The sequence below is a fragment of the Temnothorax nylanderi genome, unplaced genomic scaffold, assembly GCF_030848795.1.
Source record: "Temnothorax nylanderi isolate EJ_2023f unplaced genomic scaffold, tnyl_v1.0 TNYL_tig0105_pilon, whole genome shotgun sequence".
NCBI classification, from domain to species: domain Eukaryota; kingdom Metazoa; phylum Arthropoda; class Insecta; order Hymenoptera; family Formicidae; genus Temnothorax; species Temnothorax nylanderi.
This window is the reverse complement of record NW_027249167.1, coordinates 134902-154686: the sequence shown is the minus strand read 5'-3', so window position 1 is coordinate 154686 and position 19785 is coordinate 134902. Positions and strand designations below refer to the sequence as shown.

General features: G+C 33.6%; 1 protein-coding gene across 4 annotated transcripts in view; it reads left to right on the top strand.

Moving 5' to 3' along the window:
* Positions 1-19785, top strand: part of LOC139775817 (QRFP-like peptide receptor) — a 131742-nt gene that overhangs the window by 96047 nt on the left and 15910 nt on the right. For all 4 annotated transcript variants that reach the window (XR_011718942.1, XM_071712109.1, XM_071712108.1 and 1 more), the window contains exons 5-8: positions 10522-10645; positions 14201-14406; positions 18197-18308; positions 18786-18946. Coding sequence is in view for 3 of the 4 variants with exons in the window: in XM_071712109.1 (XP_071568210.1) it covers positions 10522-10645; positions 14201-14406; positions 18197-18308; positions 18786-18946 (603 nt within the window). In the remaining variant the exon portion in view is untranslated. The remainder of the gene's footprint in view (positions 1-10521; positions 10646-14200; positions 14407-18196; positions 18309-18785; positions 18947-19785) is intronic.

The following is a 19785-nucleotide window of genomic DNA, read 5'->3' as shown; positions in this document are numbered from 1 at the left end:
GCGCGCTATTAGCGCTATTTGCTTATTCTATCCTTGTTTTACACCTGATGAGCGATAAAGATAGAATGATGCAATAGCGCTAATAGCGCGCTCCCCGAACGCAACCTATGTGTCACGCTACGTGTCTTGACAAAGATATATGTGCTGAATATGTCAAACGTAGTATTAGAACGTCAAGTAGTATTAGAATGTCAAGTAGATTAAAGTAGTTGCACTTGTGTGTCTTATGTTATATACACGAGGGTTGTTCAAAAAGTTCATATTCCAACCCACGCAGGTGAAATAGGAACTTGAAACTCCGGTGACATTTAAGATTTTTAAAAATAACATTTTAAAACCCTTTATTTATTTATTTATTTGAAAAAAGTAACGAAATAAATCTGATGGGTGATTAAATAACACACTAAATTACACCAATTTTGTTTTATTCTGATAAGGCGTTCAAAAGAAAATATAAGCTTAAAACAACGCAAAAAGCAGAAACTTGAAAAAAACCACCTTTCGATAATTTTTATGTAAACACTACATTCGTAGCGCTCGCTTTAGCGTAACAATTAGTTAGTTATTTTTAAAGATCATAAAAAAACGTGATTTTTTTGAAAAGTTATTATAGCTATAACTTTTTAACGAAACGTTTTCGGACCTATGTTTATCAGAACTTTTTTGTTTCAAATTCAATTTCCTATAAGACTCTGAAGTTTTATCAAGACACGGTAGTGTCTCGCGCCAAGTACGCGCGGAGCGAGACCGCACCGTGACTCTTTTACGCGAACGCACAAGTTGCGAGTACCCGAGATTTTGAGATCTTAATAACGAGTGAACCGATCAAGTTCTAAGTAGGCTTGATCGATAGCTTGGGGTCGATTTATATAATAAGAGTGTTTTTATTTTTCCGCTACGTGCCCTACGAGAGGAGATACTACGATGCAAAGTCTGAAATGCTAAATTTTACAAATAAGAAACGTCCTCGTCGTCGCCGTACGGTTGCTTTTGCCTCGATAGATGGCATTTCAGAACATCTCGAGCGTCCCCTCCGGGTCCCCTCCATGACAATGTTGCTACACTGAAAAGAGACAGCATGTACGCGTACGTGTGCGCTCGTCGCTCAGTGCGTTAAGGATGTTTTACCTATAGCTATATGTAGTATAATTTTCTTTTCTTGATTGAAGACTTTGCATGTATGTCAAACAACTCAAAATTTTTTATATGTTAGAAGGGATTACCGTTAACAGTTTGAGTATAATTTTTTGTTATTTAAATAATTAGTATTGTTTAAACAATTAAAAAAATTTTTTTGTAGCAAAAAATTTTGAAACTTAAAATACAATATCAATGATGTATGTTTTACACATAAAAAAAGTTTAAGAAATATCTTAATGGTTTATTTATATTTTATTTATATTTACAGCAAAGTGTCGATTCTCTATAAGGGATAATGTTAATTTTATCAACTTTAAACTTAAATAACTCTTAAATAACTTCAAAATTTTACAGAGTATTTTAAATTTAATTTAGAAACAATTTACAGCACTTTCTGAATATATTTAAAATACCTCCAATACATCCTTAATTACAATAACTTTTAAACCAGTAGGAGAATTGTGCTGAAATTTTACACAGATACTTAGACGTAATAATAGAACAATCTATGAAATTTTTAGATTTTTGGTAATGGATTTGATTTGTCACACATACATCCTTAAGCGTTTGCGCCGACAGCGCGCTGTCAGTCATCAGTTATAACCTAGAAATACATATCGCGTTCGCGCGTAACACCGTGGTCTCTCATCGTTAAATACTACGATTGTTTAATTCCGAATTTCGGTCGCGTCACGCAAGGATCGAAGTGCCACGAAATACTCACGAAATTAAGATGTGGGTGTCACAAGAGGCGAAATATCAGCGGGTCGGAGATATATAGTGACAGTCGTGACCGTTACTATGTTTACGCGAGCGTTACTTCTGTAGTAACGTACGATAATTCACTCGTTTACGCGGGATGAATTATCATAAGTTACTACAGAACCCCCGTTTACGTGAAGGAATTATCGTATAAGTTACTACAAAAGTAACGCTCGCGTAAACGTAGTACGTGACAGATAGTGTGTATGTGTGTGATCATCAATATATCATATAATATTATATATTAGAATTAGAAGGTGCATCCAAAATCACACACGTATGCATATGCTGTCTTGTAAATGTCTTGTAAATTGCTGTCTTGTAAAAGTTGAAGAGAACGAGAAAGTGATCTGTAGCGCAATTCGTATTGTAGGCAAGTTAAAATATTAATTGAATCGAGTCCATTATTATTATGATAGACGTCTTGGTGTCTGGAAATATTAATTATTCACGAAAGCAATAACAACAAAATAAATTTTGGTAAATTTTATATTCGTATTCAGCAATCTCTACACGGAGAGAATTTTCTCTTAAAATTTACACTGAAATCATGGTAGTTGTGGGACAACATGTACCACCAAGAATTTTATGCGAGCTATTCTGATTAATATCCACCATAATAAAAAATATTAATATCTATTACATTAAAATATAAAATATGTTTGATTAATTTTACTAAAATATATCTGGGAAATTTAAATAATTTTTCAAAATTTACCAATCTGCTTGGTAATTTTTATCACGTTGTTTGTAAAATGTCTTTTGTATATTTAAAAAATTCCTTGGTTGCCAAGTTGTCCCAAGTTTGTAGTGAATTTAAGGGTAAAATATAACAAAAAATTCTCTCCGTGTAACATTTAAAAAAATAATTAAATTAAATATGTTCTTCTCACACATAAAAAAGATGAAATTCTAAAAGGATTACTTAATATTTAATCTAAATATATCTATTATAATAAAAATTATAATAGCAAAGTTTTTGGAAGTGGTGGACAAACCATGGTTTATATTTTTAATGCAAACTTTACCTCGAATTTTTATATTCGTTGTCAGTCATCAGAAGGTTTTTTCTGCAGATATTTGAAGACTGGTGGATAATGGATTTTCTCGTGATTGAACGCATACACGATTCTCTCTATTTAGATACTAACATTTTGAATTCTGTTACACTGAGACTTTACTTTGGAGTATGGTGAACTCTTTGGTAATGAAGTTTTTAACAAGGTAAGATTTAAGATTATGCAATATAATTATAATTAAATTATCGTTTGGAAATATTATATATAACATTAATATAATTATTTTTTAAGGTAATTATGAAGCAGAGGAGCTTTCTTAACGATTTGGCTGAAACTTCACAATTTTGTATATTTTGGTGCGTAAAACATAAATCTGTAAGTTAAAACTGTTGCTCTCAATTTTAGGAAAAACGTTATTAAGTACTAAAATTGACTGTTGCGTGGTTAGGATATCTGTTATACCAACATGATATATAGATACACATGATCATGCATAGTGACGTAAAAGTACATGGAATTACAGTAATAGTGCAGTATAACAGCAACCTCTCATAATAGTCTGGCGCCTTTAAAGCCGGCTACACACGGTCCGGTAGAACTGTCAGGTATGCCTGCGCAGGCACGCTGTGCAGGTCTATCGGAACGTGTAGATGATAAAACTGCGCAGTTATTTTGACCTGTGCAGGCGACTGGAGCAAATACGAAAAATCATTTGATATGCCTGCGCCGGAGTAGCCTGCACAGGCAAATCGAAGCGCGTGTACCATGTGGGCAGGCTTACGCCGGTATTCATAGTCCGATATATCGATATATCCGTGATATATCCGATATATAATCTCTCGTGCAGTGAAATGGTGTTCCTCATAACAGTATTTTTCTTCTTAATTAATGGAGTAACTAAACAAAGGAGCTTTAAATAGGTTTCCTCATTCATCCGTAAATAATTATGCCAATCTTTAGGTGCAAACTGCAGTTTATTTAATAAGTTTACATGTGAATAACGTTGTCTTTTTTTCAGCCATTCTTTACACCATATCTCACGTTTTATTTTACGTTTCAAACACTTTTTTGCTAATAATAAGCCGATTATCGCTAAAACGTCGTCTGTCGATCATGTCAGCATGAATACTGACAGGTTTACCGAAACTTGTGGGTGTACTACGGGCATCTGGTAGATCTGCACAGACGTTTAACAGGCGTGCCTGCGCAGGCATACCTGGCAGTTCTATTAGAACGTGTGTAGCCGGCTTAATTGTGTGCTATTATTTGATTTTGTATTTATATAGACTTTTCAATATACCAATTATTTTCTGCTTTAAAAAAAGCATTAACTCTATTTCTATTATCTTTCTTAACCATATAGTTAAAAAAGATAATAGAAATAGAGTTTATGCTTTTTTTAAAGCAGAAAATTATTGGTATATTAAAAAGTCTATATAAATACAAAGTATAATAAATACAAAGTCAAATAATAGCACATAATTAAAGTAAGGCGCCAGACTATTATAGGACAGGTTGTCGTTATACTGTATTATTACTGTAATTCCATATACTTTTACGTCACTACATGTAATCATGTGCGTCTACATCATGTCGGTATGACAGACATTCTAACCATGCAACTATCAATTTTAGTACTTAATAACTTTTTTCCAAATTGAGAGCGATAATTTTAACTTATAGATTCATGTTTTATACACCAAAATACACAAAATTGTGAAATTTCAGCCAAATTGGCGAGGAAGCCCCTCTCCTTCATAATTACCTTTTTTAAACCACATTTAACTGCAATAATTAAATTATTTATATTTAACCAATTAATAATTTTTGAAATAGAAGTAATTTACCTGAGACGATTTACTTATTATTGAAAAAATTAATAATTATTTTCCACTAATTATTAATTTTCAAATAAATAGTAATTTATTTTTGGTAAACTATTAATTATTTTAATAATAAATAATTTATTTCTACTAATTACCAGTTTACAAAAGAAATCAATTCATTTTTACCTAAATACTAACTTTCACGAACTAGAAATTTTTCTCTGACAAATTTCCAATTCTTTAAGTAATCTACACTTCTCACAAAAATTAAAGGAACACTAAATTTATCTTTAAAAATAGGCAAAATTCAAGCAGCTGTAACTTTGTTAAAAATGAACAAAATTTAAATTTAAAAAAAGGATTTTAAAGCTTGAAATCTCTACTTTCACTAGGTTACTATTATTTTTTAGTTTCTGTAAGTTTGGTAATTTTTACATATAGAAAACTACGAGCTGGACAAAATAGAAAATTTTCTTCTCACTTTGTGGGCCTGTCACGTGCAAAAAAAAAAATCTGTGAAAATTTTCGATTTCCTAACGTGAAAGCTTGAAGTTTTCCTTGCAAAATCTTTTTTTAAAAATGTTTTGACGATTTTTTGTTACTGAGTTATCGTGGATTGAATAAGAAATGAGCATTTTGACTTTGATTGGTCATAACTCCCTTAAAAATCATCGTATCACAATTCAAAAAACAGATTCTTAAAGCTGAAAGTTTGCTCTATTAAACTTGGTATAATTGCCAAATTTTTTTAAATAACATGTAGACATGATACAAATGGATGAAAATAATGTAACAATTAGCAATTTTTCCCTTTTTTATTTTGACCCAGAAAACAATTGTGCAGAACAACAACACAAATTTATTCTTTATGTTTTTTTGTACATTTAAGTACCCTACATTTAAAAAAAATTTGCCAAATAGCTCTGAGATTTTTTTCATGGCAGCCACTATGGTTTTATGGAGCAAAACGTACAAAAGATTGTAAAATTACTTCAGGAGGGTACGCAAAATTGAGTTTTGGGAACTGTTAGGGGAACAAATAAATCTTACATATTTTCACGTATTATGAGTCGTAGAATCCGAAAATGACCATAAAAATTATGTCTATAGCGGATGGAAAATGAAGGAAAATATGGAAAAACATGAAATTGTTTAAACTCTCAGATGTAATTTTTTTACGTTTTTTTACGTTTTCTTACGTATTTTGAGTCTTCCCACATAGCTGGCTCAAGATTCTGTGACTCAAAATACATAAAAAAACATAAAATAACGTAAGAAAATTACGTCTGGGGATTTAAACAATTTTATTTATTTTTTCATTTTCCGTCACTTTCCACGTTTCCCCGTTACAGACGTAATTTGTATGATCATATTCGGATTCTACGACTTAAAATACGTACAAAAAAACGTAAAAAATTACGTCTAGGAGTTTAAACAATTTTATGTTTTTCCGTATTTTCCTTCATTTTTTATGTTTTCTCCGCTATAGACATAATTTTTATGGCCATTTTCGGATTCTACGACTCAAAATACGTAAGAATACATAAGAATTATTCGTTCCCCTAACAGTTCCCAAAACTCAATTTTGCGTACCCTCCTTAAGCAATTTTATAATCTTTTGTACGTTTTGCTCTATAAAACCATAGTGGCTACCATGAAAAAAATCTCATAGCTATTTGGCAAATTTTTTTAAATGCAGGATACTTAAAAGTACAAAAAAACATAAAGAATAAATTTGTGTTGTCCTGCATAATTATTTTCTAGGTCAAAATGAAAAAGGGAAAAATCGCTAATTTTTACATTATTTTCATCCATTTGTATCATGTCTACATGTTATTTAAAAAAATTTGGCAATTATACCGTTCAATAGAGCAAAGTTTCAGCTTTAAGAATCTGTTTTTTGAATTGCTATACGATGATTTTTAAGAGAGTTATGAGCAATCAAAGTCAAAAATGCTCATTTCTTATTCAATCCGCGATAACTCAGTAACAAAAAATCGTAGAACATTTTTAAAAAAAGATTTTGCAAGGAAAACTTCAAGCTTTCACGTTAGGAAGTTGAAAATGGTAATTGTATAGATGGGGGGGATCACCTTGGATGATCTTGATATTTTAGTATGTTGTCAAGGTGACCCTCCTGAATGACCTTCAGAAGGTTTCAGCCCGCGCTCGTTATTCGTTAAAAAGTTATTAACAAAAAAAGTTTGGAAAATATAGCAGCTATTTTGAGTATTGGAAGGCATAAATGACTAATATATATGTCGAAATAGTTCACGCATACACTTTTTTTTGTTTAGTTTTTGTTTAGTTTTGTTTAGTTTAGTGACGCGCTTTAAACAGTTAAATACTTAACGAATAACGAGCGCGGGCTGAAACCTTCTGAAGGTCACTCAGGAGAGTGACCTTGACAACATACTAAAATATCAAGGTCATCCAAAAGGTGATCCCCCCCATCTATACAATTACCTCGAAAATTTTCGTAGATTTTTTTTGTGCACGTGACAGGCCCACAAAGTGAGAGGAAAATTTTCTATTTTGTCCAGCTCGTAGTTTTATACATGTAAAAATTACCAAACTTACAGAAACTAAAAAATAATAGTAACCTTTCGAAAGTAGAGATTTTAAGTTTAAAAATCCTTTTTTTAAATTTAAATTTTGTTTATTTTTAACAAAGTTACAGCTGCTTAAATTTTGCCTATTTTTTAAAAAAAATTTAGTGTTTCTTTAATTTTTATGAGAAGTGTATAATTCACTTTTACTTAAATATTATTAATTTTTATGTAAAAAGTAATTTTTTGTGACTAATTACTAATTTGCTAATTCAATAAAAATTTAATTAGTTGTTATTGCTAATTTTGTGAATAATTAAAAAAAAATGAAAATTTTTTTGCTGATCCCTGCTTAACAGTACAAAATGCGTGATATCAGTACAAAATTACCTTTTTCAAAAAAGGTAAAAAAAGGCGCCAGGTACACGCAATGTATTTTGTAAGTTCAAAAATCCAACCTAAGTGGTAGCTTTATTTCTCCTTCACAAAATTATGTTACCTAACTCAACTCAAGTAACATGTATTTCAAAAAAAGATGTGAAATCTTTAAATCAAATTGCGCCAATTGCAAAACTACTTTTAAAATAAACATAATTTAGGGAAGAAAGCGACAGGAGTAAAAAAGCAGCGCCAAGTTTTTTTTACAAGAAGAATTTATTTATTTTATTTCAATTAAATATTTTTATTTTTTACTGTTACTTCTTTAATTTTTTGTAATTAAAATGATTCTTTGTAATATTATTGACCTGACCTGAAACACCCTATCTTTTCTATATTTCGCTTAAAAATGTCAAATTTATTAAGTTCTTCTCTTTGTGCAAGTATATAAAAAGTTACATTGTGAAAAATGAACAAAACTGAAGTTAGAGCAATCATAAAATATATCTGTTCCTGAAAGCATGTCCCCTCTTTAAATTCACGAGAATTGAAAGAGAGATCTGAGATTGAAAGATTGATTTTGAGATTTGAGTTCCAAAGTTCCGTAGAGTTAAAAAATGTGAACTGATTTACAAACGGCAGCGTTCGCTTGTTTGCCGATGCTTTAATAAAGAAATTGACTTCAGTTTTATTACTTTTTTCCATGATGCAAACGGCGACTTGATCCAGAAACGAACGCACGGAATCACTCGCATCGAGATGTCGTTTCAGACATTTTAATATAATTCCCTTCTCTGCCGGAGAAAATCGTCGTTGGAACGCGAAACGATTTTCGCATCGACGGCAATCTCGCGCGGTCATAAAATGCGAACGGTTTGCGGACGATAAAAAATCGTGCGATAGCTTGTCGTTTGTTCCATTTGACGCGACTTATTCGCCGCTCTTATCGGCGAGCCGTCTGATTCTCCCGCGCATCGCGCGCGCGCACAGTCAGGACAATTTGTATTCATGGCGACGATAATACCGCCGTCGAAAACAAGGAGGCGGCTGTTCGGTCCTTTTCGTCGCATCGGTGCAAATAAAAAGAGACCCGGCGGAAACTGCGGAAGAAAATGCAATGGCACAGTGCAGCGTAAATGCTTCGACCGCTTTTCCACCTCATTACGCGATTTGGTTCTCTTCACCAGCTTATTATATTTCTGTTCTTTCCTTTATATCAGATGGAATCCGATCGGGAAGGCTTCTTTTCCCTTGGTGTCCCCCTGATTTAACTTCCCTCTAATTCGAATTCGGAGTCTCTGTACTTATATGTGGTTTTGTGCTGGTAATCCCTCCTCGCAGCTTATACAACAAAACGTCTCTGATTCAAAAACTTGCTCTCTAAATCTAAATCAGTGAATAGTCACTGATTCAGATTTAGAGAGTGTGTTTAATAATGCTAATTTCATTTTGCGTACATACTGGTAATAATATATATTTTTTTAAATAACTTGCAATTTTTTCTTAACAAAAATATCAAGGGAAAGCATCGTTTATTGCAATTTTCTAATAATTAATATATATATTGCATATGTTTATAAATCACGAAACTAAATCTGTATTATAAAATCATAAAATTAAGAATGTGGCTAAAAATGAAGAGATTTAAAAATAAAAAATTGGCCTTGAAATTTACAAGTAAAGAATGTAGTTTTTTATCATCTAATTTTCCTCTTTAATACTTCGCTGAAAACCTCTATTTTCAATCATTCACAAATTATGGACATCTCAATATTCTCGTTAATAAAAAGTCAGTTTTTAATTAGACAAAGAATCTCATCTTTATTATTGTAATAAATTGTTTTTTTTTTTTAAATTTAAGCTAGCATCCTTTGTTTTGCTCGAAAATTGATTAATTTTTACTTTTAGCTTAGACAAAAACTTTATCGCTAGAATATTAAAATAGTAGGAATAGAGACTCATGTATAAAAACATAAATAACTTTTAATTAAATTTCTAATTTTTTATTTCAAAGAAAAAATATTTCGGGAATAATAGTCTGTTGCACATATTTCTTTTATTTGATAAAATAAATTTTGTTTCTTTCAATTAGCAATTGTTAAGTTTATCTATTGAATTCTCTCATTTTATTTCGTAGATGCCGATTAAAGGGATATATTTGATATTTATTACGTAAAATAGATATTTATTACGTAAAATAGTTGATTTCACTCGGATTTCATCTCGATCGTATATCTAATGATTGTTTCGAGATAGTAACTTTGACGAGAATATTGCATCGACGTGGTCTGCGCAAACGAAATGCTGCGCGTTCACTCAATATTTCGCCGTTATGCGATCTTCTTGAGTCGCGAATTATTATACTTTTGCCACAGGGAAGATATATTCACGAAGTACACTTAAATTAATATCCACGCCGCGCCGCGTTAAATGCGATTTCGCGAAAAATATTAGCCCGTAAAGGGAGACAAAGTACTTTGAACCTATATTTAATAGAAGTGGCATCGTGAAGACCGCGATTGATGTATAAAGCTCTTTCGAAGATACTTCACAACTGCGCTTTGCGGTGCATTTATTTATTAATATTGATATTAATTTATTTATAATCTTTAATAAAATCATCGATTCTGCTTTATTGTACATAATTTTTGACGTTAATGTATGTGTATCGTCATGTATCTTTATTAGAATATTTCGTTTTATTTCTGTATTCGTTATATCGTGAATATAGATTTATGATAATTTTTAATACAAAAGTATAATTATGTTATTATAAATACATTAAAAGTTTGCAAATACAATTCTTCAACTCTAAATTATTTCGGAATAATTCTGATGCTGTTTCAGGTATTACGCGATAGTGCATCCAATGAGAGCGCAGTACATGTGCACCATAAGCCAAGCCCGTAGGATCGTGATCATAACTTGGATTGCGGCATTTTTGTTGGGAATACCAATGATGTTTACACAGGTACGCGTATTTTCAATTTTAGAGTAGTCAATGTTTCCTTATAACAAAAATCTCGTTATTCTTAATTTTCTCCGTTTTCGTTAAGCATTTCGATAAATCTGAACTACAATCACGTCTTGTAAAGAGCGAATCCACTTAAAATTATCACAAACTAATAAAATTACCTTGAAATTAATTATGATATAATTAATTATAATGTTCTGCTATTTGTTTTTATTTGTGATATTTAATTAGTGAAAAGCATTTAATTTTCCGCTATTTATATCAAGAGACGCGGTAGTGTCTCGCTCCACGTACTTCGAGTTACATCACAGTTCGGCAAAGAGAACTTGATTTCAAACTGGAAGAAATACATTGGCCTGCATGCTTCGAACGCTTTAAAGTGCCTTTTCATGGGCGTCAGTTGACGCTCGAAATCAAGTTCGGGTAAAGTCAGATTAGTATAATAACGCCGATATTCTGACGCGCAATGAAAAAGGTTTTCATGCGTCAATTTTTGGAACTCGCGTCGAGATGCCAGTTGACGCTAGAAGTTGGGAAATCTGAACTTCTTCAGCGTCGACGCAGAAACAACATGACGTCACAAAATCGTCTTGACGCGCGTCAACTGACGCCCATGAAATCGCACCTTTATTTAAAACCAGCTTGTATACCATTTATTATACTACTAACCACTTTTAAGAATTGATTTTTGTTTAAATAGTAACGGTGCACACTTCGAAAACATGTATTATTAGAATGTCTGATTTTTGCTGCGTTTTATATAATCAAATAAAATTGAGTAAAAGTTTTCCATTATAGTATACTCAAATTAAACTGTGAAATGCCTTCTATTAAACGCAATTTTATTTTTTCCGATACCTGTATGCGTTACAGAATAAAAGCTAATTAGTTTCAACACCTTTCCGTGGGATACCCTCTATAAATAATATATCGAGTTGTCTATTCCGGATCTGAAACATTCTGTGTAATAATCTTTTTATTTACAAAAATCTTTACGCTTTTGCAGAACTAATTATCTCAAGTGAACATCGAACGGGACATCACCTGCATTTGAGAGCTTGATTTTCAACTGATCGCAAACAGTTTCGAAACAATATATCTGTTTAATTTTGCACTTGCCGTTCCATTCCGCGCAGCGCGTTACTCCCGTATTAACGTTTATCGCAACATGACGCCTCGCAATATTTCGATCTCGCATACACGCGGGCGATGTGTATCCACGAAATCCAAGAGTGATACGCCCCGCAGTTGCACGTCCGATAAAATTGATACACCTTGCTTCGCCCATTCACTTTAATGAATGGCGATTTATCTGAGCGTTAAAAAGATACATCGCTAAGTCGCGTAGGGAAAAATCGAAGGAATCCCGATGTGATTGAATTTCCATCTCCGCGAAAACTTCTCTCTACGCTATTTTCCCAGATAAAAGTTCGTTGCATTGCTCTTTGAACTTTTACGATATCTTAGAATATCGTATCATATTAGCGCCGATATTAGTGCTGAAGATCATATTCATACGCTACATTTAACTATATAGGTACATTACACTTAATATGCTTATTTGATTTTGAATTTTACTTGTGTATGAAAGTTGACTCTTGTTACGTCGAGTTGATCCACGCGAGTTAACGTTGGATGTAAAATGTAAACGTGACCTGAAATTTTTAACTCTTTTAAGTCGAGCTTAAGGCTCCCGTTCATTCACTGCAGCCATCTTGGATTGACGTCAGAAGCGAAAAAAATATCATGAAAAGTCTTGCAACGTACATTAAAATAAAAATGTTTCTCAGTAAGATAGCGTTTGTAATAGACTTGTAAAATATGTCGAAAATCCATATATGTCGAATTGAATTGTGCCTAATCAAAGACGAAAACAAACTGTTTGACAGCTGCCGAATTAAAATAAATATTTGCTTTCACATATCAGATTATAACAAAATGGGAGTCTTCGGTGTATTTTAACACTATAACAATTATTATTTTAAATACAAAAACACTACACTAAAACGAAAAATAGCGCTATACGTTGCAAGAATAATTTATATAGCTATCAGTTTTTACATTTTTTAGTTCAAAATTTTGCCAGGTGTGATGCTGTGTGTACTGTCAACGCGGATTTGGCAATCCAGCCAGCAGGAACCTTAAAATTAATTTCTTAAAAAAAAATTTTTTTTATTAATCGAATCAGTCAAACATTCGCACGATCGAACGACATTATAGTTTACGAAATTTTACACGGGATAAAACTTGTTCTGTTTGATATATTTTTTGTCATTTAGAAGATTCCGTTTTTCCGATGAAAGATATATAATATCCTTTCGATGCTGAGTACAAGCTGGTTCCATCTTTACTTCACTTACGATGAAAAATATCGGTTATATGTATATATACGGAGGATTGTATTGCGATTTATTTACGGTAACTTTTTCTTATTCGATATTACGTATCTCGATAATTCTTCAATGACGTCGGAGATAAACCGATTGTAATCGTGACGCAAATCGGGATGTGAAATCTATTTTCCACAAAAATGCACATAACGGTCTCGAATTGAGGCTCACCGGTGAATAAGCCTCTCGTACGACAGACTCTTATTCTTGTGAAAAAGTAAATGAAGGATGTAAGAAAATGAAATTTTTGCGCGGGCCTGGCATAAAAGTTATGAATAAATAGTTGAGAATAGAATGTGGCCAAAGAGAACATGCGATGCGCCCAAAATGAAAATAGTTTCTTATTTTCTGCGAAGCTTTAGCGAATTTTACAATCATGAAGAGAAATAATAAATAACGCGCAATATACATTATATATGTTACATTTAAATATACTTTAAATATAATCTAGTCATATCTTAAAATAATGAGAATGTTTTAATTTCTCGTATTCGAGGTATTTATCAGAAATTAATAGAGATCTCTTATCGTTCCACAAGGTTCTCCTTTGAATCTCTCATTAAAAGATAATTGTTTGGAAAGATAACAGATTCCTGTATATTTTGCCAGATTGTGAGTTATTATAAAGGATCAGTGTAATAATAATCGTGTTTAAAATTTCCCTTGCTGATCCTTTACGTAAAAGCCGAGATGATCCTTAGTTTAAATTAGGATTTGACTTATCATTCTCCGGTATTCTTTCGCAAAATAAAAGAGAAGATGAAACTTTCACAATTTCTTTCATATTTTAAATTATTTGGAAAATATTCCATTACGGTCCTCGTAACACGTTGAATGCATGAGATTCTTTCTTCGGCCCGCCCGAGAGTCACGTCATGAAGGATTAATAAAGCGCGAAGGCAAACGCTGATCCTTTTTACGAGGTCGTGAAGTAAACGGCGAGGGAGCAATAAAAAGCTTTCATATGCCGGTGGGGGATCTTATCATCCCCGGCATATGTAAATGCTCGTCTAACGGCTTGATAAACGCGGCGGTAAAAGCGTGTCGCACGTCGCGCGCGGCGTCTTCGCACGCCTCGTTACATCCCGGGAATACGTCGAGAAGCGGCACGCGCCCTTTGTGTCTCTTATTCGCGTCTATTCTATTCTCTTTTTTTTTTCAGACTCACAGGCAGGTCGGGAAAAGGTGGATCGCCTATTGGTGTGTTCGCGACTCCGAGACCGGACTTTTATGGAAGGCCCACGAGGTCTACATGCTCGTCGTGGTCCTCGTGCTGCCGCTGATCATCATGGCGTTCTGCTATACGAGCATCTGCTGGGAGATCTGGCGCGTTATGAAGCGCCGGTATCATATGACGTCGCGACATGCGTAAGTCCGTGATTTCATTTTCTTTCTGGTGAATTTCTTTCCATAAATTTCTGAACTGAACATCGAAATACGTTCTTTCCTCTTCTTATCGGCGAAAAGTCGCAGTAAGTTTGATTCTTTCTCGAAAGTTTGATCGAAAATAGGATTTTAAGCCCAAAATCCGCATTAATAATGATCTCAGAAAATAAATACAATTAAGGAGGTTGGTTAGTTCTCGCTGCGGAGCAGGCGGCGCGGCAGGGGGAAAGCATATAGGTTAGATTTTCGTCGCGTGAAATAAACGAATTTTAGCAAATAAATATGTGGAATGCATTCAATTGCTGTTTCTTAAGGTCTAAAAAGAGTTGTTTGTACAATTGAAACCCAAATACGTTATTATCCACGTTGAAATGTGAAAATAATAAATGTGGTCTTGTTTTATTTTTACAATTTCTTGATAACTATAAAGACGAATCATTTCAGTCTTCGAGAAAGTTCTTCCTAAATATGTAAAGAATTATTTGTACCTATTTTCATTAAATTCTTATCATTTTTAATATTCTTTCGAGAGTTATGTTACAGGTTAGGTAACATTTTTGCTGTGTCGCCCGTGTATAAGAGAGAGACAAGAATATAACTTCAATAATTAATTACTCGACAACCATGCAGACAATTATCTTCAACTTTGGCATGGACGACAGATTTCCATAGACGAATATCTTCCATAAATTTGAACTAATTTTTATCAAATTGATATTACTAACCACCCTCCTTAAATTATTTTAGTAAAAAAATATTTATCGCCATATTATAAAAAAAAGAAAAGAAAAGACGAAAAATCGGGAAGAAAATAAATAGCTGGTTAAATATGTTGCTAAAAATATCAATTGCCATATGGGACGACGATGACTTATTTTGAGAAGGATAATGATGGCTTATCTGTAGAAATTGAATCGAACTGCGCGATTCAATGCGCTTGCAGAACTTTCCCATCGAAAGCAATAAGATCTTTCCAATTATAATCGATATTATAGCTTATTATAAACGGGTAATGGAAATAAGCTATTAAATTTTACTGGCAATAATATCTGGCGAAATATGCAACGGGCGCGCGGATGGAAATTTAAACGATTGAATTCTCCACTGCTTATTCTACCATGCGCAATAATCAGTGTGAATCCGATTGCATTAATTTATGTGCGACATCCGCCTACCGCGGCGTACGGGCGCGGACGTGGTAATCCATAAATGGACGCATAAACTGCTATTTGGCCTTTTCCGCGGTAGCGCAGCAATCGAAAAACGTGTTCCTCATTCTGGGCGTATGAAATGTCGATTACCTCGTCGCGGACGTCAATCAAGTGTCGTGGCTGGGCGGGAGGAGGAGAGCGGCAAATTTTTTGCCATTTGATGGGCGTTTCGACGCGACCAGCGATCTAATATAAACTGCAATTGAATAGCCGGATTTTCGGATGCCCGCAGTGGGAATTCATATCGAGGTCGGCCGACGATAATACGATGAAGAAGATCGCGTTTCCATTTATAACGTGTTTTGTGCCCGCCTCTCTCAATAAACGTAATATCATGAGACCTTATCGAAATTCGTTCGTATATGTATATGGTTGCGAGCAATGCAAATTTACTATCGAGTTTACTTACCCTGAAATGAATCTTAAATATCTAAGAAGCGTGTGTTATAGTTAGATAATTATATAATACAATTAGAAGACATAATGGAAATAATATAGCGAACCGTTCACTGAGCGGATAAATAGCGGTTAAAAAGTTTATTTCTAATTTTTTACATGCTCTATGTCCCTATTAAATTGCAAATAAAAGTTTGAATATGCGTAAAAAAAGAGTATTGATCATAAAATAAACTATTATTTTATTTTAATTTCTATGTATGTAATTGGATAATTTTAATGGATACTACATTAGAGTATAATAATTTATCTAAGATTTTTTGCTTAATTGTTTCAGTTACTGCGACATTAAATAAAATATATTTATTAGTTTTATATTAAATATTTAAATATGTTTTTGCTTTAAAAGAATTTGTATTATATGTATAATCAATATTATTTTTTCACATTAAAATATTTTTTTATTATCCACGTGTTAAAATTCGATTCGACATAAAAAATTCTTGATTCGCACATCTCTAACCAACACACATCTTAGAATATAGGAGAGAGATACGAATAATATATTATAATATATTATTAAGCTACACCAGGATCAAGTCCTGACCATAAAAAATTGGTGTTTTTCTTTATTAAAATTATAAAAATTAATTGTAATTAATTTATCTTAATGTAAAGCAAATCATATATTCAATAGTTAGAGCGTCCAAGTCCCTCTTTTTAAATTAGAAACATCACAGAAGAACGTTATTTGCCTGAATTCTCATCTTTATTAGTTACATAGTTACAGTCTTTGTAACATGTACGCGGCTAGTGATATTTGACTCTGACGAGAAACAAACTTCTCGTAATAAGACGTGCATGGTAGCATCGTTTCACAGTGTTTCTTTGGAAAGTATGTGACTCGCGGACGGTTCGCTTGAAATAGATCGAGGGCGATGGGGCAAACGTAATATGGCGAATGCATTTGCACTTTACGACTCGACTTGATTCGATTCGCGGTCTCTCCCGCATCTCATGAAACATCGTGAGTGCGCGTCTTCAGACAGCCAATATATCTAAGAACGTCTCGAGAAATCTTTGAGTATTCTCCGGCTGATAAGCGGAGAACTTATTTCGCGAAAGATTTAAGCAAGCGTCTAACGAGCTTAAGTCGTCCATCGATGAAGACGTTACCTTTTCCGACCGTGTAATACTCCGGCGAAATGTCTCGGAATGTATTTCTGCTTGCTTCGGAAAAAGATTCATTCGAGAGACTCTTAGAAGGCGAGCTCTCGAATTTGAACCGACGAAAAGTTTATAGATACGGGGGCGCAATAAGCGTGTTTATTCGAATAAAAGTGTTATTTCGAGAAAACTATCTACATCTAGTTAAGAAACAAGATCGATTTCAATTACTTAGATGGAGATATTTTTCCGTCGGTTGAAGCGATACGCACGCGGAGATTTCTTCGGAGAATCGACTTCATATAATAGAAGAATGCGTCCTCGTGCTATATCGATTGCCATCACTCTTGGAATATTATGTGTACAGCGAGTACCGCTATTAAATTAACTTTTCCGATCGCGTGGGAAGATCGATACTTTAGAATACATTCTCCGGGCGCATGACTTCAATATGTCGGTCAATTTGGAGAAATTTCCCGAGATAAAATTACTGTCGCGTATGGAAGATCAAAGGAGATTTCGTGGAGTAGTGTCATAATGTAGTTAACGTATGCAATATCTTACCAAGATGAAAATGGGTTCGCATGCGCGAAGCGCGCGGTAAAAATTCGCGGTGATTCTCCTCGTAAATGTCACGATTTCATATTCTTCGCGTGCCTTTGGATATGAAAATAAAATTATCGCGCTATTTAATGTTAAAAATGAAAAGATGTAATCGGAAGTTTCTACCGAAAAAATAATTTGCAAGAAAACTAATGTAGTTTTTTTAATCTTGAAAGCTATATATTAATGTCATTAAAATATGAAAATTAAATTTAAGTTAATATTGTATCAAATTTTGCTATTTTTTTGTTTTTTTCGAAGTTTGGTTTGCAAATAGTCTATTTATTTTTTATTTGTTCGTTTCCTGTAGCACGCCGTAATCAAAATTGGCGTGCAATGGACTGGAACGGAATTCTCAAGCGCATAATCAGAGCGTGAGTTTTAATCTGTTCCAGATTAAATCCAAACAGCGCGGATACAGAATCTATTCCCATGACGCAGCGACAGGGCGGAAACGAACGCAAACGCCGGAACGAGAAAGACGAAGAATCACGGACCATGAAGCAGGTCTGATTGTAATTTAATTAATCTTTCCTTAGGAACAATAAAGCTTCGACATTTTGAGAAGCGAATAGATATAAATTTACAAAATTATTTCGGAATTTTCAGTAATTAACACTCCTGAATGATCATTTAGCTCACTTATAAAGCAATTTGTTGCTATTTTTCTAATTCCAAATATTGTAAAGTTTATTCTGAACGAATCGTTGAGAGAATGTATATTGGATTACTTTAAAAATAACATTTTAATTTTGGAACGTGTTTAATAAAATTGTAGACGCTTGTAGAGACTGTAAATTGCAGTCGAGATTAGATCAGTAAAGTTGAAAATACATCCCGAGCTTTACTCGAAATAGAGCCGCCCACGTTGTTCAGTAAACTCGAGCCATATCTAGTATATTAGGAGGTCCCATACATTGTGGTCAGTGTGGTCTTCGTAAATGTTAGAAAACAGCTCTAACCGTTCCGAATGGTCGCCAACAGGTGGTGAAGATGCTAGTAGCGGTCGTGGTGCTGTTCACCATTTGTTGGACGCCGTTACTCGTCGACAATGTGCTGACCGCTTACGAATATCTGCCGCGCGTCAAGAGTGGAATGCACAAGCATCTCAACACCGCGTTCCAGCTGATGGCCTATTTTAACAGGTACGCCTCGGATTCGACTTGGGGATTAAGCTCCGGGGAGTCGTCAATTTAAAACCTGACCTCACGCGCCTCTCATCTTTTACATGATCACCGTTGCGAAGGTTATCGCCTCCGGGGAGTCGTACGCGGGCTCGCGTTACAAGTAGAAAAACCAGCTTGCTGGCCAGTCGGCGAGTTTTGCTCCGCCGGATAGATCGCACGGAATCTGTACACGGTTGCATCGTAAATTCTAAAGGAAAAGGCATGAATTTCAAGCATCGATTTGTTTCTTGATTCACATTTAAACGGGCAAATTGTAGCCGCATTAATTTTCATTTATCGATTATATAAGGTGTTTTCTAAGTAAGTACAAAAAATTGAAGGGAATATTCCGTGGCTTATTTTAGGAAGAACTTTGTTTTTAAAATACAAAATTACCCATACGTCCCTGATGGATCTAAAAATGTTTTATCGGTACTGGAAAATGATTCTTAACATGAACGCATACCAAATTTGATTAAAATATCTTTAAACGTTTTCTAGATTTTCGAAATTTTCATTTTTTTTCACCACTTTGACACTCTGTATTTTGAAAACGAAGCAGTTTAGGGCATATATTTATAGAATTCTTTTCTTCCTAAAATAAGCCAGGGAATATCCCCTTCAATTTTTTGTACTTATTCAGGAAACACCCTGTATATTTATCTATATGTACACTGAGAAAAAAATGTTCTGCATTTTAGTAAATACATATTAGTTTGCATACAACTGTGACTTTTTTACTAAAATAAAGAAAAATTGCCTTTTTATTAGTATATATGTAATCTACTGAGAAAAATATATACTAATAAAAAGGAAAA